This window comes from Camarhynchus parvulus, chromosome 13 (assembly GCF_901933205.1).
Source record: "Camarhynchus parvulus chromosome 13, STF_HiC, whole genome shotgun sequence".
In the NCBI taxonomy this organism is placed as follows: Eukaryota; Metazoa; Chordata; class Aves; order Passeriformes; family Thraupidae; genus Camarhynchus; species Camarhynchus parvulus.
The window spans coordinates 14,504,202-14,529,023 of NC_044583.1; the positions used below are offsets into that span (position 1 = coordinate 14,504,202).

Below are 24,822 nucleotides of genomic sequence, written 5' to 3' on the forward strand. Positions count from 1 at the left end.
ATGTGACAGTGGCCTGTGCTTGCACATCCCAGTTTTTAAATCCTCTGCAAAGGGAAGAGGGGAAAATATCTGACCCCATAATTGCAGCTGGACAGTGTTGCCTGGCATCCAGTGGGATTTCACCAGAATCCAAGCAGTTCTCAGAACACCCTTGGGTTTTACTGAGCAGAAATCCTGACCCAAACGAAATTATTTCTATCCTACAAATCGTTATCTGTGGGAATCTCCAAAGGAAGGAATTGCCTTTGTGGCCCCTCAGAGCTTTGTCACCGAGAGAAGACTCAACAGTGCTGGTCTTTAAGAAAGGGGAGAAAAAAATACCTTTCAAGCTGAAAGAAAAGTAACAGCGCCAAATCAGATTTCTGATGCCCTGTGAAAGTAAATCCCAATTTTCCAGCAAACTCAGCAGTGGATCAGCACCGTGGAATGCGCCAGAGCAGCTCGGCTGCCGATTTTGGTGGTGAAGAATAACAATAAGAGAAACAATAATAACAATAGTAGAATAACAATAATAGAAATAATAGAAACAATAATAACAATAATAGAATAATAATAATAGAAATAATAGAAATAATAATAACAACAATAGAATAACAATAATAGGAATAGTAGTAATAATAGTTATAATAGTAGTAGCAGCAGTGGGAATAGCCGTATGCTGTTCTTCACCTGTACAGCTCCCGGTCCCGTCTGAATCCGGAGCCGCTGCCGGAGCTCCGGGCCCGGTCCCGCACTGCCCCGCCGCGGCAGCCGCCGGCACCGGCTCCTCCTGCCGGCTCCTCCCGCCTCCTCCCGCTCACCTCCGGCACCCGAGACAGGATCCAGCCCTCTGGGAAGCGCTCCCGGGCTCCCAGGAAAGCGAGAGCGCCGCTGCTCGGGCCGTGCCCCCATCCAGGTGTTGCTGCGAACATCCGCAGGGCAGGTGTTGGAGAGCCGGCTCCTCAGAAGGGATGCCCAGGGAACATTTTGATCCCACAGCGTGAGAGAGAACATCAGAGGAGCCAGAGGTGCTCAGCCAGCACAGCCCAATCCGCCAGAACGCAGCTGGGTGAGGAGCACACCTGTGTCCAAAAGCAGAGGGAACAACCCCAGAGCCATCAGTGCACGGACAGACCCACCCGATAAAACCCCAAAGGAATTAGCCTTGTGTTTTGTGCTGAGAACAGGCCCATTTTTGGGTGAAAATGTTTCTGACAGCATCAGTGCCCCCTCCCTGCCATAGCTGGGCACAGGGAAGGCACAGCCCAGAGCCCCCAGCTCAACAAGGAGCTGACACACTCGCTTTAAATCAATATTTTAGCACATCAAAGCATCAGGAAGAATTCTAGCAATACTGCACCATTGTGTTTGAGGTTCTCCCCCACAGATTGTTTCCTTCCACCTGTGCTGGTGGAGATCATTCCCAGCCTTAGACCAGATCAGCTGTACACCAAACTCAACCACATCCACGAGAAGATTTTTATCTCCAAAACAAGATGTATTTTAGCAGGTTACCATTTTTCATTTTTCTTTACTTATCAACACGTACTTTCTAACACGGAGGGCTTTTGAGAAATTAATTTCCATCTGAAAACAAACAAGGGCTGAAACAGTTTACAAAGGAACCCATCTTTCAAGGACATTTCCTTTTAAATTGCACAATGTGGCTCTTAGCAAGGAAAATAAATAAAACCTAATCTCTCTGCATTCCAGCTGGCATTTTTTCCCCAAGCTAGAAGGGAACAATCAATTTAAAGAAAACTCAGACTATGGTCAATTAAGAAACTGTATATCATCTCATTTATAAATACCACATACCTATTAAATTGATTATTTTAATCCAATTAAGTCAGTTTTTACATTTTAAAATTCCTAGGAATGAAGTCACTTATCCACATTGCAGACCTGGGCTTTTCACATCTGTTGCTGCAAAATTCTGCAGCTCATCTGGTCTTTGGCTGTGCTGTTAGCTGAGAGTGTTTCAGCTACCACATTTATTTAAGGATGTGGATTGTAAGCCTCCAGGAAATGGCAGCTACTGGGGAAATTTGTGTCTAATTACTTGTAACACAAAGAAATCTTTTTTTTTTTTTTTTTTTTTTAATTTGGGTTGGTTATGTATTTAATTTTTTTTTAATTTGGGTTGGTTATGTTTTTTTTTTTTTTTTATTTGGGTTGGTTATGTATTTAAATTATTTTTCTATCGTGATTTCTCTCTTTAAACAGGATGGTCTCCCTTAGGTTTGTGTGTCAGAAGTTCTCTGAGTGTTGTTTAATGAGCTGGCAGCACCCAGCCCCTGCTTCTCCCCTTCCCAACCTCCCTTTTCCTCCTGATTCTGCCATCTTCATCCTCCTCTTCTCTGCCAGGGAAAATGAGAAGGAAAAACCCTCTGGAATACAACTTTGGGGAAGTTGTAGAGAGCTCACCAAGGGTAGCAGGCAAGCTTTTTCTCTAAAAGTGGTTTTTTTTTGAGGGAACAACCAATACTTTAGAGCCACAGAATGCATTTGCTGCCTGGTTTATCAGCTGGATTACAACCTCCCTTATGAAAAGGGATGGGATTTCCCTGGCCAGGCTCTCCACACTGGCACTCAGCATTCCCAGGCACAGCAGAGCTGCCCCAAGGAGAGAAGCCACCACACCTCGGTGTCTAGCAGGATCCAGGGAGTAAAATAGCCATAATTAACAGAAACAGGCATTGTCAAAAAGAAAACTGGTGTCTTTGGGGTGTGGGGCTGTGAGCTGCGATCTTTAATGTGGCTGCACATGCATGTCACAGAAATGGGGACCAGCAGTACTGCCACACTCAGCGCTGTAACACGAAGAAAAACGGAGTTTGAGGTTGCGTTTACTGACAGCTTCATGCCAGCAAAGCCAAAGAGATTAGTGGGGAAATGTGTTTGTCAATCTTTCCCACAAATGTTTCTGTGGGGCGACATCACAGGCAAGGCTTAGAATGAGCAATCAGGGACAACAGCTCCAGGCACTGCAGAGACTGAAAAGCTGAAAAATTAAAGGTCTCTTCATACAAATTTAACATGCAGGAGGAAAAAAGGCAGCACCAATCTCGGGTCACCTCCACAGCCCTCCTGGGAGCAGCACAGAGCTGCAGAGGCCATGGATTGTTCCTTCTTGAGACCTTCCAGCCCTGCACTCTGCACCATCCTGCTGGCTCCAAACCAGGGAGGCCTCCTGCCCTGGCCCAACAAAATCCAGTGACATCACATCCACCCCCAATTGGTTCCTCTCATTCTGAATGTTTCCCAAAACCAGAAAATGCTTCAAATGGCCAGTTTTCCCCAAAAATGTGTGTGTGGGACAGGTGGAGCTTACACACTGATATCATTATTTTTGTATTTGCATTTTATTTGTCAGAGAAAATCTGAATTTTGTACCAAGTGAATTCAAACTCCTTGCCTGTCCCTGCCAGTTAGGAAAAATGTAGAAGTCTGTTCTAAAACATTCAGACAGTTTAAGCCCAATTATTTTTGTCTATATTAGAAAATGATTGAAATTTAATTTAATCAGGAAAAAAGAGACTCCAAAAGAAGGGATTTTCCCATGGTGGAAAACCTTGTGCATTTCAAGAACTCTCAGCCTTGGCATAAATGAAGTGTTTCACTAGGAGCAAGGAAGGAAATAGATTCCTCTGCTGCAAAACTGCCAAAAACCAAAGGAGCTGAGAGCAATGCAGCTCAAAGAGAGGCTTTCAAATCAAACCCCTCACCACAGACTTGTTTCTCTCCTCATGGAGTCATCCCACCTTGTGTAAATCCATTTATTTCCCTGAGCCCAGAGCTGGGACAGCCAATAGGACTGACTAGACACACACCACCACACCATGTGATCAGCACTCCTATTTCCAACAAAAAACCAACCAGCCATGAAATCCCCAACTGTTCCCATTATATCACCTAGCTGGAAGCATCTTTTTGAGTCCAAATGTTCATCAATCACACCACCATCATGAGTCCACATGAAAACCATTTCAAGCCTCAGCCTACAGTTACACCCTGACCATAAACACTCCAAAAGCATTTTTTTCCCATTTACTCATGCACAGCTGCAGAGAAATAGAAAATCAACTCAAAGCAGTGTCCAAGAGGGAGTTCTGCACCAGACAGAGCATAGAGGTCAGGAGTGCTCACCCAGATGCTCTGCAGAGCACTGAGACAGACGGTTCATTTCATTCCTCCAGAGCAGCCTTCCCTCTTTTCCTCCTGTTCAAGTTTATTTCTCCTGCAAGATCTAAGCTGGCCTGTTTTGGCAGTTCTCACTTCATCCCTGAACTTCCTGACCTGCAAGATATGGCCTGCTTGGATTATCAGTATTTATTTCCCACCCACCCCCATTCTTTGCAGGCATATTTTTAAGTTTCTCCTAGAGCTAGCTGTCCCTAGTTTTCAGAAACTGGTATCCTGCCAGCATTTCTGAGTTGCCAAAAACCAAAAATGAAGCAAAAAAAAAATGAACACACTCACCACATCCTTTAAATTTTCCAGTTCAGATTTTACCAACCAATTTGCTGTGCCTCATCCACCCTGCAGCACTGGACACGCTCCACCTCACTTTGCTCTTACAACTCTTTTTTTCAGTGTTGGCACCTCATGGAGGTAACTCACCTTTCAAGCTCTGTTCCTGTGAACTCTCTCTGCTCCCCTTCCTCTCTTTTCCCTCTTTAACTACCATTTTTTCAGTAGAAGTGCACCAGAGCTGTTTTCATGGCCCTCTTTGCAGGGTGCAGGACTCCCTGAGCCTCCACGTCTTGCAGCACCTTCCCCAGCACAGAACAGTCACTTTTGGGTCACTCCAGTGGGAACACTGCAGCATCATTTTTCCTGAAAGATCACAAACCTTCCTGGTCTGCCAGGCTCCCCTCCAATGCCACATCCACGTTTCCATCCTGTAATCCTGGCAGGCAGTTTGTTGAACTTGCTGTTGCTGGCCCCGATTCCCAAGGAGCCTCCAGGGGCACTCACCCACACTGCTGGAAATTCAGTCCTTTCCTACAGCCCTGGCATTACCAACTAGTTATGAATAATTCAGGTTATAAATTAAAAGGTTCATGGCCAAAAGGCTCCTTGGCATCAGCAGGGAAAGCAAAGCTCAGGGGGTTGTTACCTTTTCCACACCACTTCCTGCATTTATGAAAATGATGTGACAGAGTGGGGTAAGAATGGACCCCGTGGTTCCTTCCTGCCCTCTGCCCCCAGGTGATGCCACAGGTGAGTTCCTCTCCCTCCCTTCCCTGGGGTCACCTGAGGTACCTGTGTGGCCCACAGAGCCCTCCAGACTCCCTTCCCAAGGCTGACCAAGCCTGGCTCTTCCCACTTGGGTTACACCTGCTCCTTACCATGGAACTGGGGGGATCCCATTCCAAGTTTCCATTACTCAATTATTTTTAAACACACAGGGACAGCAAGCAGAGTTCAGCAGAGTTTCCTTCAAACACATCCTGTGAATTAAGGGAAAGCCTTTTTCCCACCACACTAAGGAGAATACTGTAACAGCTCTGCCCTGAAAATCCCCATTTCCCGACTCCACAGACTTTTAAAGTGTGGCAAGAATGGAAACAGCCTAAATTATATAGATGGAAAGCTGGGGCATGGACAAAACATCCTTTTGAGAAAGATTCAATTCCACAGAAATGCAGGCATGAAAGAGCAGGACCCAGACCATAGACTGAAAGGACAGAAGAGTTCAAGAAAACATTCTCCAATTTTTCCTCCCCCTCCCCAAACACACCAAGCTGCTAATAAAAGTTTTGGGATGATCAGTGAAAGCACATGATAAACCCAAATTTATGATTAATAGACAAGAAAACAAAATTGAGAAAGAGAAGCAGAAGATGGTGTAACTGATGCTCCCATCCTGTCAGGGGGAAGAAATAGATTTGGGGTTTGTTTGGGGCTCAGCAGCAGCAGTCACAGCCTCCAGGAGCAAACGTGCATTGGCCAAGAGTTCTGCATTGGCCAAGATCTGGTGACAAGAAGAGGGGAGAGCAAGAGGTACCACCAGGACACAGAGCACTGAAATGGAAATGGGGGAGAACACAGGCACAGGGAGTTTCACTCATCAGGGGAAACAGAGGGCTGTTACTCAAATCTCTCAACACGTGCTTGTGGAGTTTCAGTGCAAGAATCACATAACCAGGTGTAAAAATCTTCAAATGTAATTTATTAAGACATTCAGCTATGTCTGTCAGTCTACATCCAAATTTACTACTAAAAATAAAATAGTATCACATTTCACATTAGGAATACCGACTTTGAAAAACACTTGAGTCAAGCCTATCGTATAAATAAGTGACTAATTTCTCTTCATATCAAAATTCACATAAAAAAATTGCCTGCCCCCTACTCCCGCCTATTTCCCCACCCCAATCCCTTGTTCTACTTGAAGCCATGATGAATGTAAAAATTTAAGTATGGACATGTCCTTGTCAAAGAAAAAAAGGTGCAAACCTATTAACAGCTTTTAAAAGTGGCATTTGCGGAGTCTGATCATACACAATAATGTACTCATTCCCAAAGTGCAAATATCGCCAGAGTTTAATACTGTTTAATTCAGCTGCAAGGGTTAACATTACACAGCACAGTCCTGCAAGGCCTCTATCCGTGCCCTAAAACTCATCCCACTTTCCTCCTGCAGAGGCAAAGTGTTCATGAGAGCTTTAGTTTACTTCATGCAGCCCACACTGTGCCCATTATGAGCAAAAGTTTCATATACATCAAAATATTGACGACTCTGTCATAAAAGTCAAGAGTCACTATAGATTACATAAATTCAAATGCAACTGCCCCAAGAACACCCAAAGCATACACACGACGTATTAAGAGTGCTTCCACCTCCTGGTACAATCACTGCTGTTACATCTTTGATTTTTGCTTACGTGCCATAAAAAATGTCAGCAACCAGAGCTGCCCATCTGCCAGAGACGGGCAGCTCACGGCCCCTAATGCCCCTCAGGAGCTGGGACATGGCTCTGTGCAACTCCTCTCCCTGACCACAACCAAGGCAGCCTCCTGTCCCTCTGGCCACAACGCCTCACAGACCCCTCACTCCTCTCACCCCTCAGCTACATCTTGAAAACACTCTAGCACTGCTACTTATTCCCAGACATCCTTCCTATGCCCACAGTTCAGAGAGCTTCTGGAGTCATTTCTACTACATCTCACTGGAGTTACCACTACCAAGCAGCCCATAAAAATCAGCATGGGAGATTACATTTTGACCAGCATTAACAGCTACACTTCTTTCACAGCTGTGGAAGGATTGGTTTTCTTCTGAGTCAAACGTGGATCTCTGCAATGTGTTTGTTCCCACGTCATCCTCTGTAGCCTCAGAGCTGGACACAAACCCTCAGATCTCGAGCAGAGCCCCCCTCTGGGGCTGCAATGAGTTCTGCAGCACAGGCTGCTCCCTGGCTGGCCTCACAGGGGCTGCTCTCACTGTCCATGCTGTGAGACCCCCCTGGCTGGGCAGAGGCCTCGGGGCTCCCGTGTCCATCGTGGCCCCTGCTCGGGCTGTCCTTCACACTTGGCCTCTGGTCACACTCAGCACCAGGCTCAGCTGCATCTCCAGGCCTGGTGTTTTGCTCTGCACTAGGATTTGGCTGCTGCACTGGCTCTGGTCCCAGTCCTGGGAGCTGTGAAGGGCTCTTCAGTTGGCAGTGGCACAGAGGGCAGGTTTCTTGCACGTACAGCCATTTCTTAAGACAACCCGCATGAAAAAAATGGCTACATGGAGTGATTACAGCAGTTTTCATATCCTGAAAGACACAAAAAAAAAAAAAAAGAGGAAAAAAAAGAAATATATTATTATTTGTAATCCTGTTCCTCTCCTCTCACTTCATGCCTCTAATGGGTTCATCAGGCATGGAAGAGACAGAAGCAGTCCACAGACAAGAAAGGGAACATTCCTTCCTTCCCACTCACAGTGTTTCATATGAGGAGAAGCTGAGGGAGCTGGGAGGGCTCAGCCTGAAAAAAGGAGGATCAGGGGGGACCTTCTGGTTCCGCACAACTCTCTGACAGGAGGGGACAGCCAGGTCAGGCTGAGTCTCCTCTCTCAGTGATCAAGAGACAGGACAAGAGGAAATGGCCTCAAGCTGTGGCAGGGGAGGTTTGTTCTGGGCATCAGTAAGAATTTCTTCACAGAAAAGGTTTGGAGAGGAGGCATTGGAGAGGAGGCAGTGGAGTCACTGTCCATGGAGGTGTCCAAGGAAGGCCTGGACGTGGCACTCAGTGCCAGGGGGATCAGCCACAGGCTGGACTCCATCTTGGAGTCTTTTCCAACCTTAATGATTCTCTGATACACACACAGTTCAAATACAGGCCAGGTCTTGCTTTCTTTATTACAGGCATTAAAAATGAGGCAAAACCCCTTTATTTGCAAGTTATTATTAAAACTGACCTTTTCAGGATGAGAATCACAGGACTGGTTGGCTCAAGAAACAATCATGCAACTCAAAACAGCACGACAGATACAACATGTAACAACACCAAAAATGAAGTGACACCATGAACTCTGCCAGCTGAGACCTACATAATACTAGTCTGGTGTTTTGAACACTGTCATTCAATCTGGCAGTTTTACTCTTCAAAGAATTTCTATCAAGTTTGGAGCCAATCCAAATCCACTCTTAACTGCACACTACTAATGTCAGGGCGATTCTTTCACTGTCACACATAACTACAATTTCCATTCAAGAGTAAGACACTTTGGAGCTGGAAGTGTGATGAAGATATTACTTTCAGCCTTAATGTCTAAGGTCCTTACATCTGCTGGCTCATGTTAGCAAGACCCTTAACCTTTTGATAATTAGGTTTCTGCTACAAAACTGCCACTGCACATGAAGCAGCAATGTCTGTAGAGACTGAGCTGCTTCTACAGAACAGTAACAAATCAGCTACCAAGAACACTTTGTCTTTCACTAACAAAACCCTCCAGTAATGAAGAAAGGGAACATTTGAGACCAGATCAACCCAAACATGAGAGGTGTCAAAGCAGCTTAAGGACAGAGTCTGCTGTGTAACTGGAGAAAACAAAAAAGGCAGTTTAAGCACATCCAAGCTCTTCATTCCTAAGAATTATCTTGGTGACAGCACTCCAAATCAATTTGCACAAAGCAGAAAACTGGGTGATTCCAGTAACTTACTGAGTGCAGTTTTATTCATTATACATAATTCAAGGCACTTATTTTATTAGCTGAAGACTGAAGTTAGTCTGGGGGTATTTCCACTTGAGCCAATCCTTTGACACTCCCATTCCTACCTGGTAGCAGATGGCACAGATGTCATTGTGCTGCTCCAGCTGCTCTTTCGTGGCCACGGGCAGAGATTTTATCTTATTCACAGCGTCCCTGCGAAGGAGGAAACTCTTCCAGCCCAGCTGGGCCCGCAGCCACACGTTGTAGTAGGAGTGGATGAAGATGATGACGGAACCCATGACAGTCCACTCTCCAAAGATGGTTTCTGAGACTCCATAGGCCACCACACACAGAGCCACCAGGAACTCCAGCAGCCGGTAGGTGCCATTCACGTAGTAGATCACATCATCCATGTTCTCCACTGGCTCTTTCCTGAACTCCTCCACCATGAACAGAACATAAATGAAGAGGGTCCCAAGCACCTGTAACACAGTGCAAGACCATGAGCTCAGCTTTTTGAACTGGAGCTTGAGTCAGTGCTGGCCACACAAAGCTCCCAAGCTGGACAGAGGGCAAGCCCCAAAGTAGTGGAATTGTTGCTGAACTTCAAGGCAAATAAAAGTTGCTCTTTCTTGCAAAGTATTTAAGCTTGTTCCCAAGCACTTCCCCTTCTTCACCTTCCTGAGTCCAGAACACAGCTGAGTTGATTAAACAAGAGCACTGAGCATTTTAAGGGGCAATTAAAAAAATTAATAATAAAAAGCCCAAGTAATAACAAATACTTATAGTATGAAACATTTCCTCTGTTTAGTTTACACTACTGTGTTTCAAACATCAAATTGATTTCAAAGAGTTATGGCTAAGTAATGACACATAAATGAGTACTCTGGGAAAAAACCTTTTTACTTTGTTACACATCCTCAAAAGCCTTTTGGCTTTACAATTTGAAGTAGACTTCCATTCACCTCTGTTCTCAGCCCACCCAGGAGCTCCTCAGTCTCAGATACAGGACACAGAAAGAGATTTTTTTATCACCCCTTGTAATTCTGCCCTTCTCTCATCCTTGTTCTTTTCTCATCATGTATTTTCCCCCTTAGAATAACAGGATCACAGTTAATGCAGGGCTTCACAAGGCTGATTTCTTACCTGAAGAGAGGTTAGAATACTGCTGGAGATAATGATCAACAGCCAGAAATCCATGTGGAAAAACTGACAAATCATGTAGGCCATGTACGCGGGGAACACGAGTAAGAACAGACAGAGGCTGACTGCTCGGAAGTGCTTCCACAGACTCCTGCAAAACAACACAATAGGTTTTTATTTTTCAAGTCAGATTTGAGTGTCAGAATAAGAATAGAATGACTGCTGGATGTAGGCACGTTAGATAATTGCTCAAGGCTTTAGCTGGTTGAAAGGAGTTTCTATTTTACTTGGGCACAGTCTCATTCCCAGCTTGCACACATGCCTACGACTGTGGAAAGTTCTCTCACATCTAACCTTTGCTGTTTTCAATAGAATGACAAAAATTATGGGCAAAATAAGTCCTTGAGATGCTGAATGTTACAGATGGAAGTCCATTAAATAAATTATTAAATGTGTAACTGTTTGGACACTTCTCTAAACAAACAAGAGGTCTCCAAATTAAATAATTCTTGCAATTATTCTTCATGGTTTTTGCTGATATGTGTGGGGCAAAGCTACTTCCTTTCATCACCAGATTTAACCCTGATGCCTTTAGAAGAATATTCCCCAATTCAGAGATCACTAAAGAAGAAATGTAGCAGGACTTGAACATTCATCTCTGCCAGTCCTTACTCTGCTCCTATCACCTACTTCTTCCTAATCTCCTCCCCAAGCTAAACACACCATCAATCTTTTTACAGCCACCCATTTGTGAAGGCTTTCAGAATATCTCCAGTAATTTACTATACTACCCCTACTTGTTCCTCAGGTTGTATTTCAACCTCTCTTAGCTCTGGAGATGAAGTACAGAAAAAGTCAAACCATTTGGGGGCACAGGACAGCAGCACAAACTGATTAATTCAATACAGTCTGAAGGAACATCAGAGTGACTTTGAGGTCTACAGTTTTGTGTCTGTGGGTGAGGGAGGAAGAGAGAGCTGAAGTGGAATTTATCCTGTTTCTTGCTGATTTAGAACTCCCTGGGAGAGCTGGCAGAAGAGTTAAAACTCAATATCCCCACAGTCTGCTTGTTTAAGCTGGGCAGATGCTCCTATCCTGGCTCTACTCCCTTTCCCTCTGTTTCTGTCCTGGAAGTTAACTTGCAGCACACAGAACATCTCCAAGCTAAACAAACTCTACACATAAACAAACCTCCTCTGTTCATTTCTTCACTCACAGGTTACACAAAGGGAAAAGACAAAAGCAATTGACAAAGAACAGAACAGATTAATATGAGAACACCACATAGCACCAATACAGCTCTTCAAAACACAAATGAAGCTGAACAATCCCACACAATCCAAACATGTGGGACACTAAGGCAAACCTTACACCTCTTATTTTGTGCCAGTAAACCGTATCATTTTGGGATCACAAAAAAAAAGGTTTTACAATATCTAACACAAGGTCACTCCTAGAAACTTCCCACCCTCAATAGCTGTGTGGGATCACTGCTTTAGAGGGAAACTCACCCAACTGCAGCGGAGGTTAAGAAAAACCATTCTGCAAACCCACACAATAGAGTGTGGGTGGGGAGAGCAGAGCCCTGGATTTGCTTAACCGGAACCACAAAACTAGAGAACTTGGACTAGAAAAGAAATCTGCATACAGAAAAAAAAAAAAAGGCAACTTTACAAGTACTAAAAGCCATCAATTACTAGTTTATCACCTCCTAAAAGAACATTGAGTAACTCTCAGTTTAGGAAACCAGTCTCTTACTTGTCCCTTGAGGCTCCCAGTGCCAAGACAATGGGATCAGCAATTTCCAGCATGGACTGAAGGATGGATGCCACCACAATGAAAAGAATAATACTGAGCAGGAACGCCCGATGCACAACTTGGAGCTCAATCAAACCTGTCTGCACAGCCAGGATCAGGAGTGTGACTCCTTCAGTCATCCCCCTGCAGATCAACACAGTCAAAAACCAAACAATCACATCTCTGTGTCAATGCTGGTTCAAAAGCACATCTAGAAACACCAGGAAATAAACTGCCTGCTTCTGTCACAACCTTTCATATGCCACTGGTTTTATGTTTCACTGGTGTCCCTTGGAAGGCTTTAAGCAGGGAGGGATGTTTTCAGAAATGCTGAAGTGCTCGGCTTATGAACCAGCAGATTTTACTCCTGACAAGCAGCATTTGGGCTACATCCAGCTCAGACACCACCCAGCACAAAGCATTTTAAGGACCCAATTTAGGCAAGTTACCAATTTTGCCATTTTTCAGTTTATTCCCCTTGTACCTAAACCTATCCACTCCTTTGTGTCTTGGAACCTCAGAGTGACTTTAATCCCTCTGAGGATCACCATAACTATTTGATGCAATAATGTACACACTTCACCAAAAGATGTTCTTATATAGGTTACTCTTATGCAGCCCCAATTTATACCAATTTTGCTTTTACATCTTGGAATCCAAAATGTAAAACATTCTTTTGCAAATGGTCTCAAGTCTCTACAGAGAGTTATGGGCTGGAGTAACGGGAAAGGCAGTGTCAGGATCTCAATTTCATATTAGACAAGTTGAGACAAGCCTGAGAAAAAGCATTTTGGCTATTTCCCATAACAATTTACAAGCAATCCATACAATGCTGTGTTTTAAATCTCACAGAGTAGTAATGTTTCATACATGATTAGAGGGGACATGAGGAAATGAAAATACAAAGTGTTTATATTATGCAAGCATGTGAAAATTTTTCAGTGACTCATGAAAATAGAAGTGATTGCAAATCCCAAGTAACAGCCCTGAATTTGTGCAGAAATGAACCATGTTCCCAAGAAGTCTGTGATAAATATTTTTACCTCAAATCTTTTCAATGCACACACAAACTGGCATCTGTCAAAAATCAAGAGTCAGATACAGCCACCCCTGTATTTTTATATAAATCCCCTTTCTATCTGTTTCTTTTCAGATCCTAGGCACAAGGAGGCACTCACCTGTTCATAGCAGGATCGTTCATGAACGTTCGGTAACCCTGCAGGTAAAACTTGCAGAGAGTCAGAACTCCCAGAGCAACAAAAGAGACTGTGAAGACCAAACCCAGCAGTGAGTATGGAGTGCTACAGCATTCGGCAATACTGCCAGGAGAGAGAGGAAAAGAAACAAAAAGAAAAGGTTAAAATTACTGTGATGAGCTCTCCCGTTGTCCTGTTAACTGTGCAAGTTGGTTTTAAAGCAAATTTGGACTGGTTTAATGAAAATGCTAGAATTTCTACACTGCCATTAAGTCTTCCAATAAACGAAAAAGATGAGTGGATTTTATTGCTTCTTTCCAAGATATAAGTTGACTGCAGCTCCCCCTTGGAGGCCGGGCTGTGCTGTGACACCCCTGCAGTCCCCTCAGCACAGGGCCACGTGGTGGCACTGTCCTGCTGCCGCTGGGGTTCGGAGCCACAGGCCAGCCCAGAGCTGTCTGGCTACAAATAGGAGAAATATAACAATCTGATGTAGGAATAAACTCAACTTCAAGGAAAAGGACTGCTTCTCCTCTATTGTAACAAAACTTAAAAATTGGAGAAGAAATGAACTGGAAGAAAAATTTCAGACTCCAGTGGTTTAGTTAATAAGCAGGAATATAGTCAGTGCTTCTGCATAATGCAGGGTGACACCATAAGCAATTTTAATGCTATATGCAATATAAATCCTTGCCATTTCTTCTTAATGATAATTAATTTTGACAGCTTACAGGATGGCACCATAGACAGATACAGCAAGGCAAGAAAAAGCCCAGCAACTGGAAAGTCTGATTGGAAAAGTTAGAATCAAACAGCAGAACTAATGATGTATGATCCCTAAAGACTCTGTCCTGTGCTAGCTGGCTGTGTTTAGACAACTATCACCCCTCTTTTCCCCATTCCACTATGGCACTGTACCTAATCTGCCTAACCCAGCTTCTGCAGCACCCCCAGCTCCTCTCTGCCCTGCATTCCTGCTCCCTCTGCATGTACAAAAGCTGAAAAAGACATGTAGGTTCCAGCCAGGAGAATCCCTCAAATGCAGCTTTTCAGTAACAGCACCAACACAGATCTCTATCCTTTATATTACAACCTTTAAACTTTATAAAACTTTATGGCCTATAAAACCTTTTAATGTCTTTAGAAAGCTTTTACAAATCCAGTATCTCTCTGATCTTTACACCTCTGCCACAATAACCACTGGGCTCAAAAGTTGCTTAGGGAGTTGGGTGCTTTGGCTGCTTGGATGAACTCAAGAATGTGTCCCACACCAAAATGATGAAAGTAAGACATCTAAAGCCCAGAAAGCAACACCATCATGAATAAGGTATCAGATGGACTGAACTTCAGCTGAAATATCTCAGACTTAAAACCAATTTATATAGTGAAAACAACTTCTGGACCAAAGCTTTAATTATGGCGACTCCTTCCTCAAAGGAATACTTTGTTTTCTTTGGGAGCTCTCCCACAGTTCTATTAATGTCTGCCCTGAATGAGATCCATGCCTTTACAAGACAAGCTTAACAGGGTTTATATGCATGGTCACTGCAATAAGGACAAATACTTGTTGGGTATCCAAGTGCAATAAAGCCAATATCCATATCTCATCTCTAAAAGAGCACAGATACTCATTTCAGAAGACAGTTCAAACACAAAACCAACCATCTGCAGGCTCCTGAATTACCTGGTCAAGAAGAGGAAGAGGAGCCTCTCTCTGGAGGCAGGCTGGTCCCGTGTACTGAAATAGGAATAGATCTGAAGAGCAAATAAGACAAGCCAGAACACCATGAACAGCACTGGGACCACCAGCTGGTTCCACAGAGACATTCCCAGTGCCAGGAGCCCATACACTTCCACCACCTGGGAAGACACAAAAAGACAATTTGTTATTGAGTCACAGCACTTGGGATTTGATAACAAAAGGGAAGTCAACAATAGAGTCACAAGGAAGGCAAGGATGATCCACATGACATCAGCCACCCCACAGGAAGAGAGGAGGCACATCAAAGTACAGTTTGTGACAAAGGCAGAGCTCAGGTTTAGCAGTGACATTTCCAGTCTGTCTGGCAGGAGGCAGAAGTACCTGACTCCAGCAGCAAACCCTCAGACCAGCCCCATGTCCCTCCCTACAAACACCTGGCTTGGAGCTGCTCCCTGCAGCCCACTCACAGCTGGAGGGATGAGGACACGTGGCTCTGGGCCATGCCAGCCCCTCAGATCCTCTTGCCCAGTTAAAGTCTCAGCAATGTTGTTTTCTCTAAAGCTACTGCCAAGTCACTGCACACATTAGACACTGAAATGAGTCATACCATTAAAAAAGTAGTAAATCTACTTTGCTGACCTGTTTTTAAGGAAAAACTTAAACTCCCCCACATTTTATGCTTAAGTATCTCAAAAGGATCACATACCTAATCCACCAAGTGTTTTGAAATTCATGCTTAAGACTTATATTGGAAGACTCTGAAGCTCAAAGTACTTCCTTTGCATTGCAAAGACTAAGTTGCAATCATTTCCAAGATGCTGGAACTTCATCTAGCTGGACTTAGGTCAAAAGGAAACTGATCATAACTATTAATTCTGCTTCCCACAATGCCATAGAATCCACCATGGCAAGGAAATTTTTGGAAATGCTAAACAAGCTGACAAGCATGAGGGCAATGACACTCACGGGACCTGCTGCAGCACTGGGGCTGAGGGACAAGCAATATGCTGCTGGCAGGGACACAGTGCCAAGCTCCTGCTTTGCTCACAGACTCGACAAGGAAGTGCACCTGCCCTCAGGAGACTCCCCTGGCCTGGGAGCAGGGCAAGCAATCCTGTGCAGCTCCTGGCACAGTGTTCCACCACACTGGGAAAGGGTCACGCTACGCTCATAATGCAGATTCATAACCATGAGACATTTCTGGCACCTTCTGCTGCTAACAGGCAAGCCAAGGTTCTGGGCTTGCTTTTAAATTATACCCTTGGGCACAGCCTAACACATACACAAACACAAAAAGCTGCCCTGGTTCACCTGTTAGGGCTCTCAGGAAATGCTCCTGGTGTTTAACATCCCAATACTCACTAAGTTTTGACACTGATATCAAACCCACAATCAAATCCAGCCTAAAATAGCTGGATTTCTGTGTAAACCCCACAAACACCAAGGACAGCACTGAAAACCAACAATTGCTCAGAGTTACAGGAATGGAAATAAAAGCATGAAAATGTTCCAGCTGGAGTGGCAATATCCTCCTCTGGAATAAACATTCAGGCTTGATTTGTAGCAGAGTTACAACCAGGTACATGAACACACCACGAGCTGATGTTTTTTCTGCTGTTTCAGCAAAACAAGCAAAGAGCAGCAAGTTCTTAAAAAACAAAAATCCCACGTTTTGCCATTACAATGTGAAAACCACTCCCAACTATTCACTGCAACTCTGTCACATGTATTTAGAAAAGCAGCATCCAACATTCTTATAAACCCAGTGCCACATTACAAAATTTTCTGCCATTTTTTCTGTATTCCCAAGGGAAAAACACTTTATGTCCTCTGGATAAAAAGCCAGGAGAAAGAGTATGATCAGTGTCCAAAGGCCAGGAATACAAGGAATACTTCCTCAGGATTACTGTAATACAGCCTGGCATGCAAAGATGAAATACTGGGATGGGCTAGGGGGACAAAAGCAATTCTAGAGATGAGGAGACTTGGGTAACAGCAATATTTAGAACTCAATTCTGACAAACAAACAAAAAATCAGCAAGAAACAAGTATTTTCCCCCATCAACCTCGAATGTATTTGCAATTAAAACATTTGTAAGATTTTGAAGTGTTTTAAACGTGTCTAATAAAAAATAGGCACAGGCCTCAAATCCACATTTTATCTGAATTTGACTTCAGGGAGCCAAACTGTGCATCCATTCATGTACATGGAAAATGGAAGTGCTGGCTCCAATCTTCTGCAAGGCTTTGAGCTGTGCAGACATGCAACTGTTTTACCCCAAATGTTGCCACTCATGCACAGTAAGCATGATATTTCTATTCTCACTGGAAAACAGGATATTGAAGCTTTGCCGGTCAGCTCCCAAAATAATTTTTAAATCAGCAAATCTACAAGCCAGGGGAGGCTTTGATTGGGTATCAGGAATAATTTCTTCACTGAGAAGGTAGTCAGGCATTGGAAGAGGCTGTCCAGGGCAGTGGTGGACTCACCATCTCTGGACATAAATGTGGCACTAAGGGACATGTCTGAATGGTTGGACTTGATGAGCTCAGAGTTCTTTTCCAACCTAAACAAATCTGGGATTCCATGGATGAGGTCAGACCAATGCTAGGTGCTGTACAAACACAGAAGGATAATCCTGCTCTAAAGACCAGCTACATACAAAATAAATAACCAGACACCAATGATCAACATGACAGGCTGAGACCTTGGCACAGCACGCACCTCCTGCTGCCAAGTTTTTGTTTGTGTATGACAGATATGACAGCAAACAAGAGCTTTAAAGAAGGTTTTGAAAGAGCTTAACAAGTTCGTTTTCAGACTGCTTCTGGACTGAAGAGCAGCAGGCAAAAAACCCAAATGCCTTGGTTTGAAAAAAAATCCAGGCAGTGACAAAAACTGAAACAGTGGCTCAGTCAAAAGCCAAGCAAGCATCAATCTTTTTATATTGAAATATACAGAAGGATGTATACACATATATATAAATACACATATTTTATATATAAAAATACAGGAAATGTGATGTTTCTGTACCACTGAGAAAGTGTCCTTTGTGTCCTTTGAACTAAACTTTTATCAGATGGGAAAGCATTAAGAAAATGGACACATCAGATCAGTCTTCTTGTTCGAGGTCTCAGTAATGTGTCTGCTCTAAAGAAAACATCACAGGCTTTTCAAATCAGTGATCATTAGACTCAAAATCAGCTTCAGTGTCACTTACAATTTACCACTTCTATAATTACAAACACTTTTCATACAGAAAGTGTTTATTGAAATGAACAGCTATTACAATGAATGCCCAGGGATTACATTCCTCACTTCATAAGGCTGTAAATAAATTCCAGTGTGACACAATCTTGTCTTTTAGCCTGGATTTGGGAAGGAATGAGCAAAGTCCAAGCAAAGTGGCCATGCTCAGCTGGCCAGCAGCATAATTCAGGCTCATGTCTTAACTGCTCACCCATCCAAAGCTAACATAAATTAAAGAAAGAAGATGCTATGGACAGGAGCTTGTTCGGTTGGCTGAGAAAGGATGAGTTAGCACACAAACACAGGTGCACAGAAGACAGCTAAAGTGGTTTTTTTTTTACTTCTTTCCTGCATAAAAGACTCAGAAAACAGAATGGCTGCATCCACCATCCTACCTGCACAAGCTCTCTGTAGGCAGACTTTGCCAAGTTATAGGGCACCAGAAGATTCGACGCCAGGAAGTAGAGAACTTCCAAGCCGGTGAAAATCATGGCGAATTTGTTGATGATGACGATGGTCTCGAGCGGGACGAGGCAGAGCCGGGCCAGCAGAGGGAGCATGTGCGCGGAGAAGAGCCAGATCTGCTTGGTCTTCATGACGCAGGAGCAGAGCGTGCACACCACCAGCTGCCCTGGAAACGCGACACAGCAGTTCAGAACCAAGCTGATTATCCCCTTCAGGAAAAAGCGTATTTTTAATACGTTATCTTTCCAGAACACCGTTATCAACACCCAGCATATTATGATGGTTCTAAGTAGGACATCTCTGTTATGAAACCAGGCTCCTCTCCGTGTCTTTTGCTGGGTCACTAAAGTTACCCTTTCCAAAATGCTTTCACTTCCCAGATTAGCCAGCTGTAAAGCCAAACCACATGCAGAATCAGATTAATAAAGCCCCAGGAATAAATCATACAGAGGATAACTCAACAAGCCAGCCCTCTTTTTCCTCACCACCCCCAGCTCAGCTGAAATCCCATCACAGTATCTGTACACACAGCAGCTTTTCTGAAGCCTAGCTACACTATTTCATCCTGACCTACACAAAAAAGCAATCAGAGGTCCCAAATGGCTTTTAGAGCAACAATATTTACACTGGCAAGAGGAATTACTGACCAAGAACAGCAACAGGAGAACAGCCAGGTCAGCAGCTGAGACTTCAATAATTTCATAACGCCCTGAGGCAGCTGCTCAGAATGATCACTGAGGCTTGCAAGTGACAGATAATTAACAACTAAATTCTCTTTAAGAGCTGGTGGGGACACAAGCATGAGCACATCTCCCCCACACACCCACAGATCTGGAGGGTGGTATTTCTAAAGCACTAAGACCACTTCAATATAACTGCTCCCTTCAGAGACACTGAAGTTGTACCCTCGATCCCAGAGGAAACTGAATGGGATAAAATGCACATTGCCTGGATAAGAACAATCCTCACTCATCATTTTGGAGTAAGGAAGAAATTTATGGCATATTATTTGAAATTTATGGCATATTATTTGAAAACAGACCCTTCTTCACCATCTATGTTAATTTATATCCAAATGCCACAATATGTGGTACTAAATTCAAGCGCTAATGCCCTGGTTTGGAACTACCTCCATGTTTGCATTTCGTAACTTTTCCTGAAACCAGAAGCTGGCCTTAGGAAAAGAGAGGAACCTGACCAAGGCCAGTAACATCTCTAGGTCAGCATGAGCTCCATGTGCTCACATAAGCTCACTGACCTTGTAAGCCCTTCTGGATGGGCTGGGGAGGGAAGCTGCAGGAGGAGAAACAGCAGTAGGGTTTTGCTTTCATTCTGCCAAGCTCTCCTACCTAGGGAAAGACTTCTGCTTTCAAAATAACTGCAACTGAGCTGAAAGCAATCTCTAATCTCTACTACTTAAGCATACAAAGTCCTCCCTCCTTCACGCTGTCCCCTTTCAAGTTAAATTCCTACTGTCAATTTGATAGATGTATTTCTGAATTAGCAGATGTCTCTGCAGAACAAGCACCCTTGCTCTCAGCACGACACTATCAGCATACTGGGTCTTCTGAGCCTCCCAGAAAGTTACTCTACTCATCTCTTTAAACGTTCAGCTGACTCCAGCTCTGAAGCATTCTCCCTCTGCTTTGTTGTTCTCTGCCCACACACACGTTGCTACAAGCCTATTTCAGACACCACCAGCTCACTGCTGTGCTGTCATATTCAGGAGCCTGGCAGGCAGCTTGCGAGGATTTCTGCGACTCACGGTAACTACGGCAACTCAGCTTCACACACAAAGGGACACAAACACCAGCATCCAATGTGTTCTTCAGCATTTAATAAGAGTGTTGTCATCTGAAATCAAATACTGCAACAGCACCACATTAAACAATCCAGTGCTCTCTCTCTGGAGCTCTCAGATCACAAATTAGAGCCTGAGTTCAGTCTCAGTAAACAGCAGAACCTGCTTTCCTCCAACAGCCATGTGTGGAGTGTGCTGCTCATTCCTGCTCAGCTCTGGCCCTCCCACCCTTCTAATTGTCTAAAGTTACTTGTCATGGGAAGGAGAATTGTACACACCATCAAAGGAAATGCATGGAGCACTTTCTCTGGAGGCTCCAACCTCCTCCCTGAATTCTCAACCCCTGCAGCAAAGGCATGAATGTCTCCAATGGAACTTTGCGTGATGGTACTTCCCATTTTAAAGTGAAGTAGCAGCACCTTAGTTCAGGACAGCCTATCTCTCTCTGCCATAAATCACACTTTATCTGCAGGTGGGGCTGCACAGCATCAGTCATCAACATCACACAGCAGGATCAGCCAGAGAAAGTAACCTCACATCAAATCACAGATTTGAACACTCGAGGTATCTGCTATGACTATCAAACCCAGATGAATGTTTGCACCCTGAAAACTGAAATGCTATGGCCTGAAAACTGGCAGACACAGCTAATGAACCCAACTGCTGTAACACCCCTGGAAGAGACCAACCAGGGTCCTCTGCTAGGGAATGAGGCAATGAGGAAGAAATCGACTGTGTGAAGATCCTGCCCATTCTTTTCCCTTCCCCAAACCTCCACAGATACATTAAACATTGCTGACAGGTAGCCAGAGCCTCCCAGTGCATAAGCTAATGGAAAATGTTCAACAAGAAAGCTGACATGGTACAGCCACTTGGAGTAGAGAAGCATCTTTGTTTCATTCACAATTTTAGAAAGCTGATGTCAACAAAGTCCCTGGCTACATCAGTGACTTACTCAAAAACAAGGTATCCTAAGGTTAATATAAAACCCCATTACTGTGCCGTAAGAATAAGCAAGTCTTCATGGTAGCATCACTTGCAAAACCACACAGCAGCTTTGAGAAGTTCACAGCTGATGTGCTCCAAAGTAGCTCACTCATCCAAGGGGCCATCTCCAAAGACATTTATTTCTCCCATCCAGCACTTAGGAACACTTTATTATCCCTAGACAATAGTCATTTAACTGAGTTGAATGCAGGGGAAGAAATGACTGTGAGATCCCATTCAGAAAGTATTAATGAACAAAAGCATAAACAAAGGTTACTTCTGTGAACCAACTGATACTGTACATCACTCCCTTAATTCTGACCAGAACTTCAGGAACCAGAGCTGTACCAGTAGCACCATTATTCCATTCCCTCATGCACCTGCTTTGGTGCCTGCCAGCAGTGCTGCAGCACAACACCCTGTCAGAAGGTGTGAGAAAAAGATGGTGCAAAGCACCTGTACATTAATTATGCTGTGAAGATGACACCACTCAGTGCTGTGTATTCCTGAAACTCCACTGAATAAATAACCTTGTATACAACAAATCTTGTATACAACAAATGAAAACATTTTCTATTTATACAGAACACTGTCAAGCCTCACAGGCCACTTTCACAAGTCTTCCCCGAAGATGACTGCTTGTCATCAAGACCAAAATTACATGTTCAAGTTGGCTTTGAAAGAATAAGGAAAATTAAGAATGGGGACATTAAATATGTTAACACATACACATTTGCTAGTACAGTCACAAGCACCTATTTCTGAAACACAATTACAGTAAGGGGACACTTTAGTCTGATACCCACTACAACCCAAAACTGTATTGAATAAAACCATTATCTTTTTCTCACTTCTTTTTAGTGTCTATTAAACCTAGATGCAGCATGTTGGGTTTGACTCTTGGTTTAGTTTTCAAGTGTTACTGAATGACACAATGCCTCCTGATTTCTTCCTGCCCAGGCCTGCATGATGCATTCTGAGGCATTCTGCTTTACCATGGAACCCTGCACTGCACCTGGGAGAGATTCACAGGACTAATTACAAACATTTTCTCATAAAAAACATGCCAGAAGCTTTAGCTGTACTTTGGCATCATTTGACAAGACAGGAAAATATATCTAGACATTCAGAAGAGAGATGAAATTATATCTAAATAATATTTCCTTGAAAATTACCAGCATTACTTCTATTAAAAATATTAAAATCAAAGACAAATGCCACATTTGAAAGTAAAGATGCAGGCAAACAGGAGACGGGTAAATTCTGTCAGACCTAACATACTGTAAAGTGGTAAACCCATTTTTATCTGCCAGTAGCAGCTGCAAGTAAACAGAAAGCAGCTGAGTTTTGCCAACAGTAGTACATGGCTGACTAAATCTGTCAATAATCTGATGGAAACCATAGATCTTAGTGAAAGGAATTAAGGAAGATTTTTCTTGCAAGCTTGTCTCAGGCTTCATTTTAAAATATACATGGTGTGTGTGTGTATGTGTATTCCAGTATCCTCTCAGGAGAACATATGGTTTGGTGTAGCAACCTTAACACTGAATTTATTCTCTTCCAGTCAAAGTTCAAAGGGTAAGGAAAGACTCTGGGAAGTCCAATTCTTCATCATTTATTTGGGATTTTTAGGTAGGGAAGTCATCTCTGCCATTAATCAAACAATTTAAATGTGTTTGACTTGTTATTCCTTAACTCTTTAATTAGAAATATCCTCAGGACTCTGTAAAAAAAAACAGTAGCCTGTAGTCCCATGCTCACACCCATAAATGTATTTAATCAGATTTTGTAAGAGAATGACATTGTTTAGCTATAAAGCCAATGAAGAATTTATGTGTACAACACTTGAACTGACAAAAACACTACAAATGCACATAACTATTGAAATTTCTACAGCACTTTCCACATAAAGGTTATTATAGACACTCCAGTTGTGAATCAGACTGCATAGTCTGAGAATAACAGGGGCAGAGCATAACAACCAGACCTGGAAAGTATTTCAGAGCTGCAGGTATGGGGTGTTGGTAAATCAGTGGCATAGAAAAAGCCAGGCAGGATACAGCTGTCCTCCCATGCCTCTTGCATATTAATAAGAATCACAACAAGTTAAAGTAATAAAAGAGATTTGAAACAAAGAGGTACAACATGCGTATGTTCCAATTAAGAGAATTAGAGCTCTCTCCTCTCAATTATTTGAAGCACTTACCTACTAAAGCAGTCATGAAACGGTTCATGGAGAGAGGCTCCAAGTACATTGGTCCTTCATAGCCTGATTCCAGTTCGCTCCTCACATAATCCCTAAAAACACAAACCCACAAACTGTTATGATCCATCTGATTCAGACAAGAAGCAATTTATTCATTCCACATATATGTAACTTCAGTGTACATCACAGCCACAAATTAACTAAACTGCAAAAAGCAGTATTAACACTGCCGTTCCAGCAGCCGAGCTGATGGAAGGATCCAACTGAGGCATGACTTAAGGGAGAGCAGAATTATCTGTAATTAGACTCACTGGCAGAGCTGTAAAAATCCTTTGGGACATCTAAGCAGTTCTTCAGAGCGTGGCCTCAAAACTGCTTATTGACAAAGCCTCTTAGGCACCATTCCATTTTTAAGTATCCTTATTAAGTGTTTTTCTTCCTAACAATAATTTCTTTTCCCACCAGCAATGTGTGAAAAAAATTTTGAGAGCTTGACAGAGAGATCTTCCAATTCAATACTTATAGTATTTTGCACTTAAGAAGTGCTTTACATTCAATTAAAAGATAAGTATGAAGGAAAAACAATAGTCATGGACTAGAGTCAGGAACAGAGTTGCTACATCACCCTTTTGTCCAACACAATTTGAAAGTTTAGTTCTATCCTACCAGACACCCACAAACTGATAAAACACTATTGACAGACACAGTAAGAGAGCTTGAAAATCTCCCAGAATTCCCCTCAGAAAAGGTGGGCTGGGAGGGTTGGCTCTGGCAAACAAAGTGCAAGGTAAGAACCTGAGGACCCTGGGCAGTTTTCCGTTGTTGGTGGTTATCCATTGGCTCTGCCCTTGAGTAGGTTAACACATCAACAGAACTCAGATATGAACCTCAAACAAAAAGCAGGTATTTCACACCTTCAGAAGCTGATCCTGGACCAGCACAGCAGGAATTCTGCAGTGGCTCCTTAATCTGCCATCAGACAGCAGGCAATACTCCTCACCTTCCACATCCAGCCCTGTGACCCTTCCTGCTCCACCCTCGTCAGGGCACCACCAGCTCTGGCATCAGCAGCACAAAACCCTGCGTTTGTTTCTGTCTGATCCTGTCCAGGACTCACATGTACCTGCATCACATCCTGGGAATG

At 43.4% G+C, this 24,822-nt stretch overlaps 1 protein-coding gene across 3 annotated transcripts in view; it reads right to left on the bottom strand.

Annotated features, from left to right (window-relative positions):
- Positions 1-6,136: 6,136 nt before the first annotated feature.
- RNF145 (ring finger protein 145) overlaps positions 6,137-24,822 on the bottom strand; it is a 44,663-nt gene continuing 25,977 nt past the window's right edge. For all 3 annotated transcript variants that reach the window (XM_030957303.1, XM_030957304.1, XM_030957305.1), the window contains exons 4-11: positions 23,679-23,770; positions 18,615-18,850; positions 14,952-15,127; positions 13,250-13,390; positions 12,033-12,215; positions 10,278-10,425; positions 9,257-9,613; positions 6,137-7,751 (exon numbers count right to left, since the gene is read on the bottom strand). In XM_030957303.1, coding sequence (XP_030813163.1) covers positions 7,323-7,751; positions 9,257-9,613; positions 10,278-10,425; positions 12,033-12,215; positions 13,250-13,390; positions 14,952-15,127; positions 18,615-18,850; positions 23,679-23,770 — 1,762 coding nt within the window. In that variant the 3' untranslated portion in view covers positions 6,137-7,322. The remainder of the gene's footprint in view (positions 7,752-9,256; positions 9,614-10,277; positions 10,426-12,032; positions 12,216-13,249; positions 13,391-14,951; positions 15,128-18,614; positions 18,851-23,678; positions 23,771-24,822) is intronic.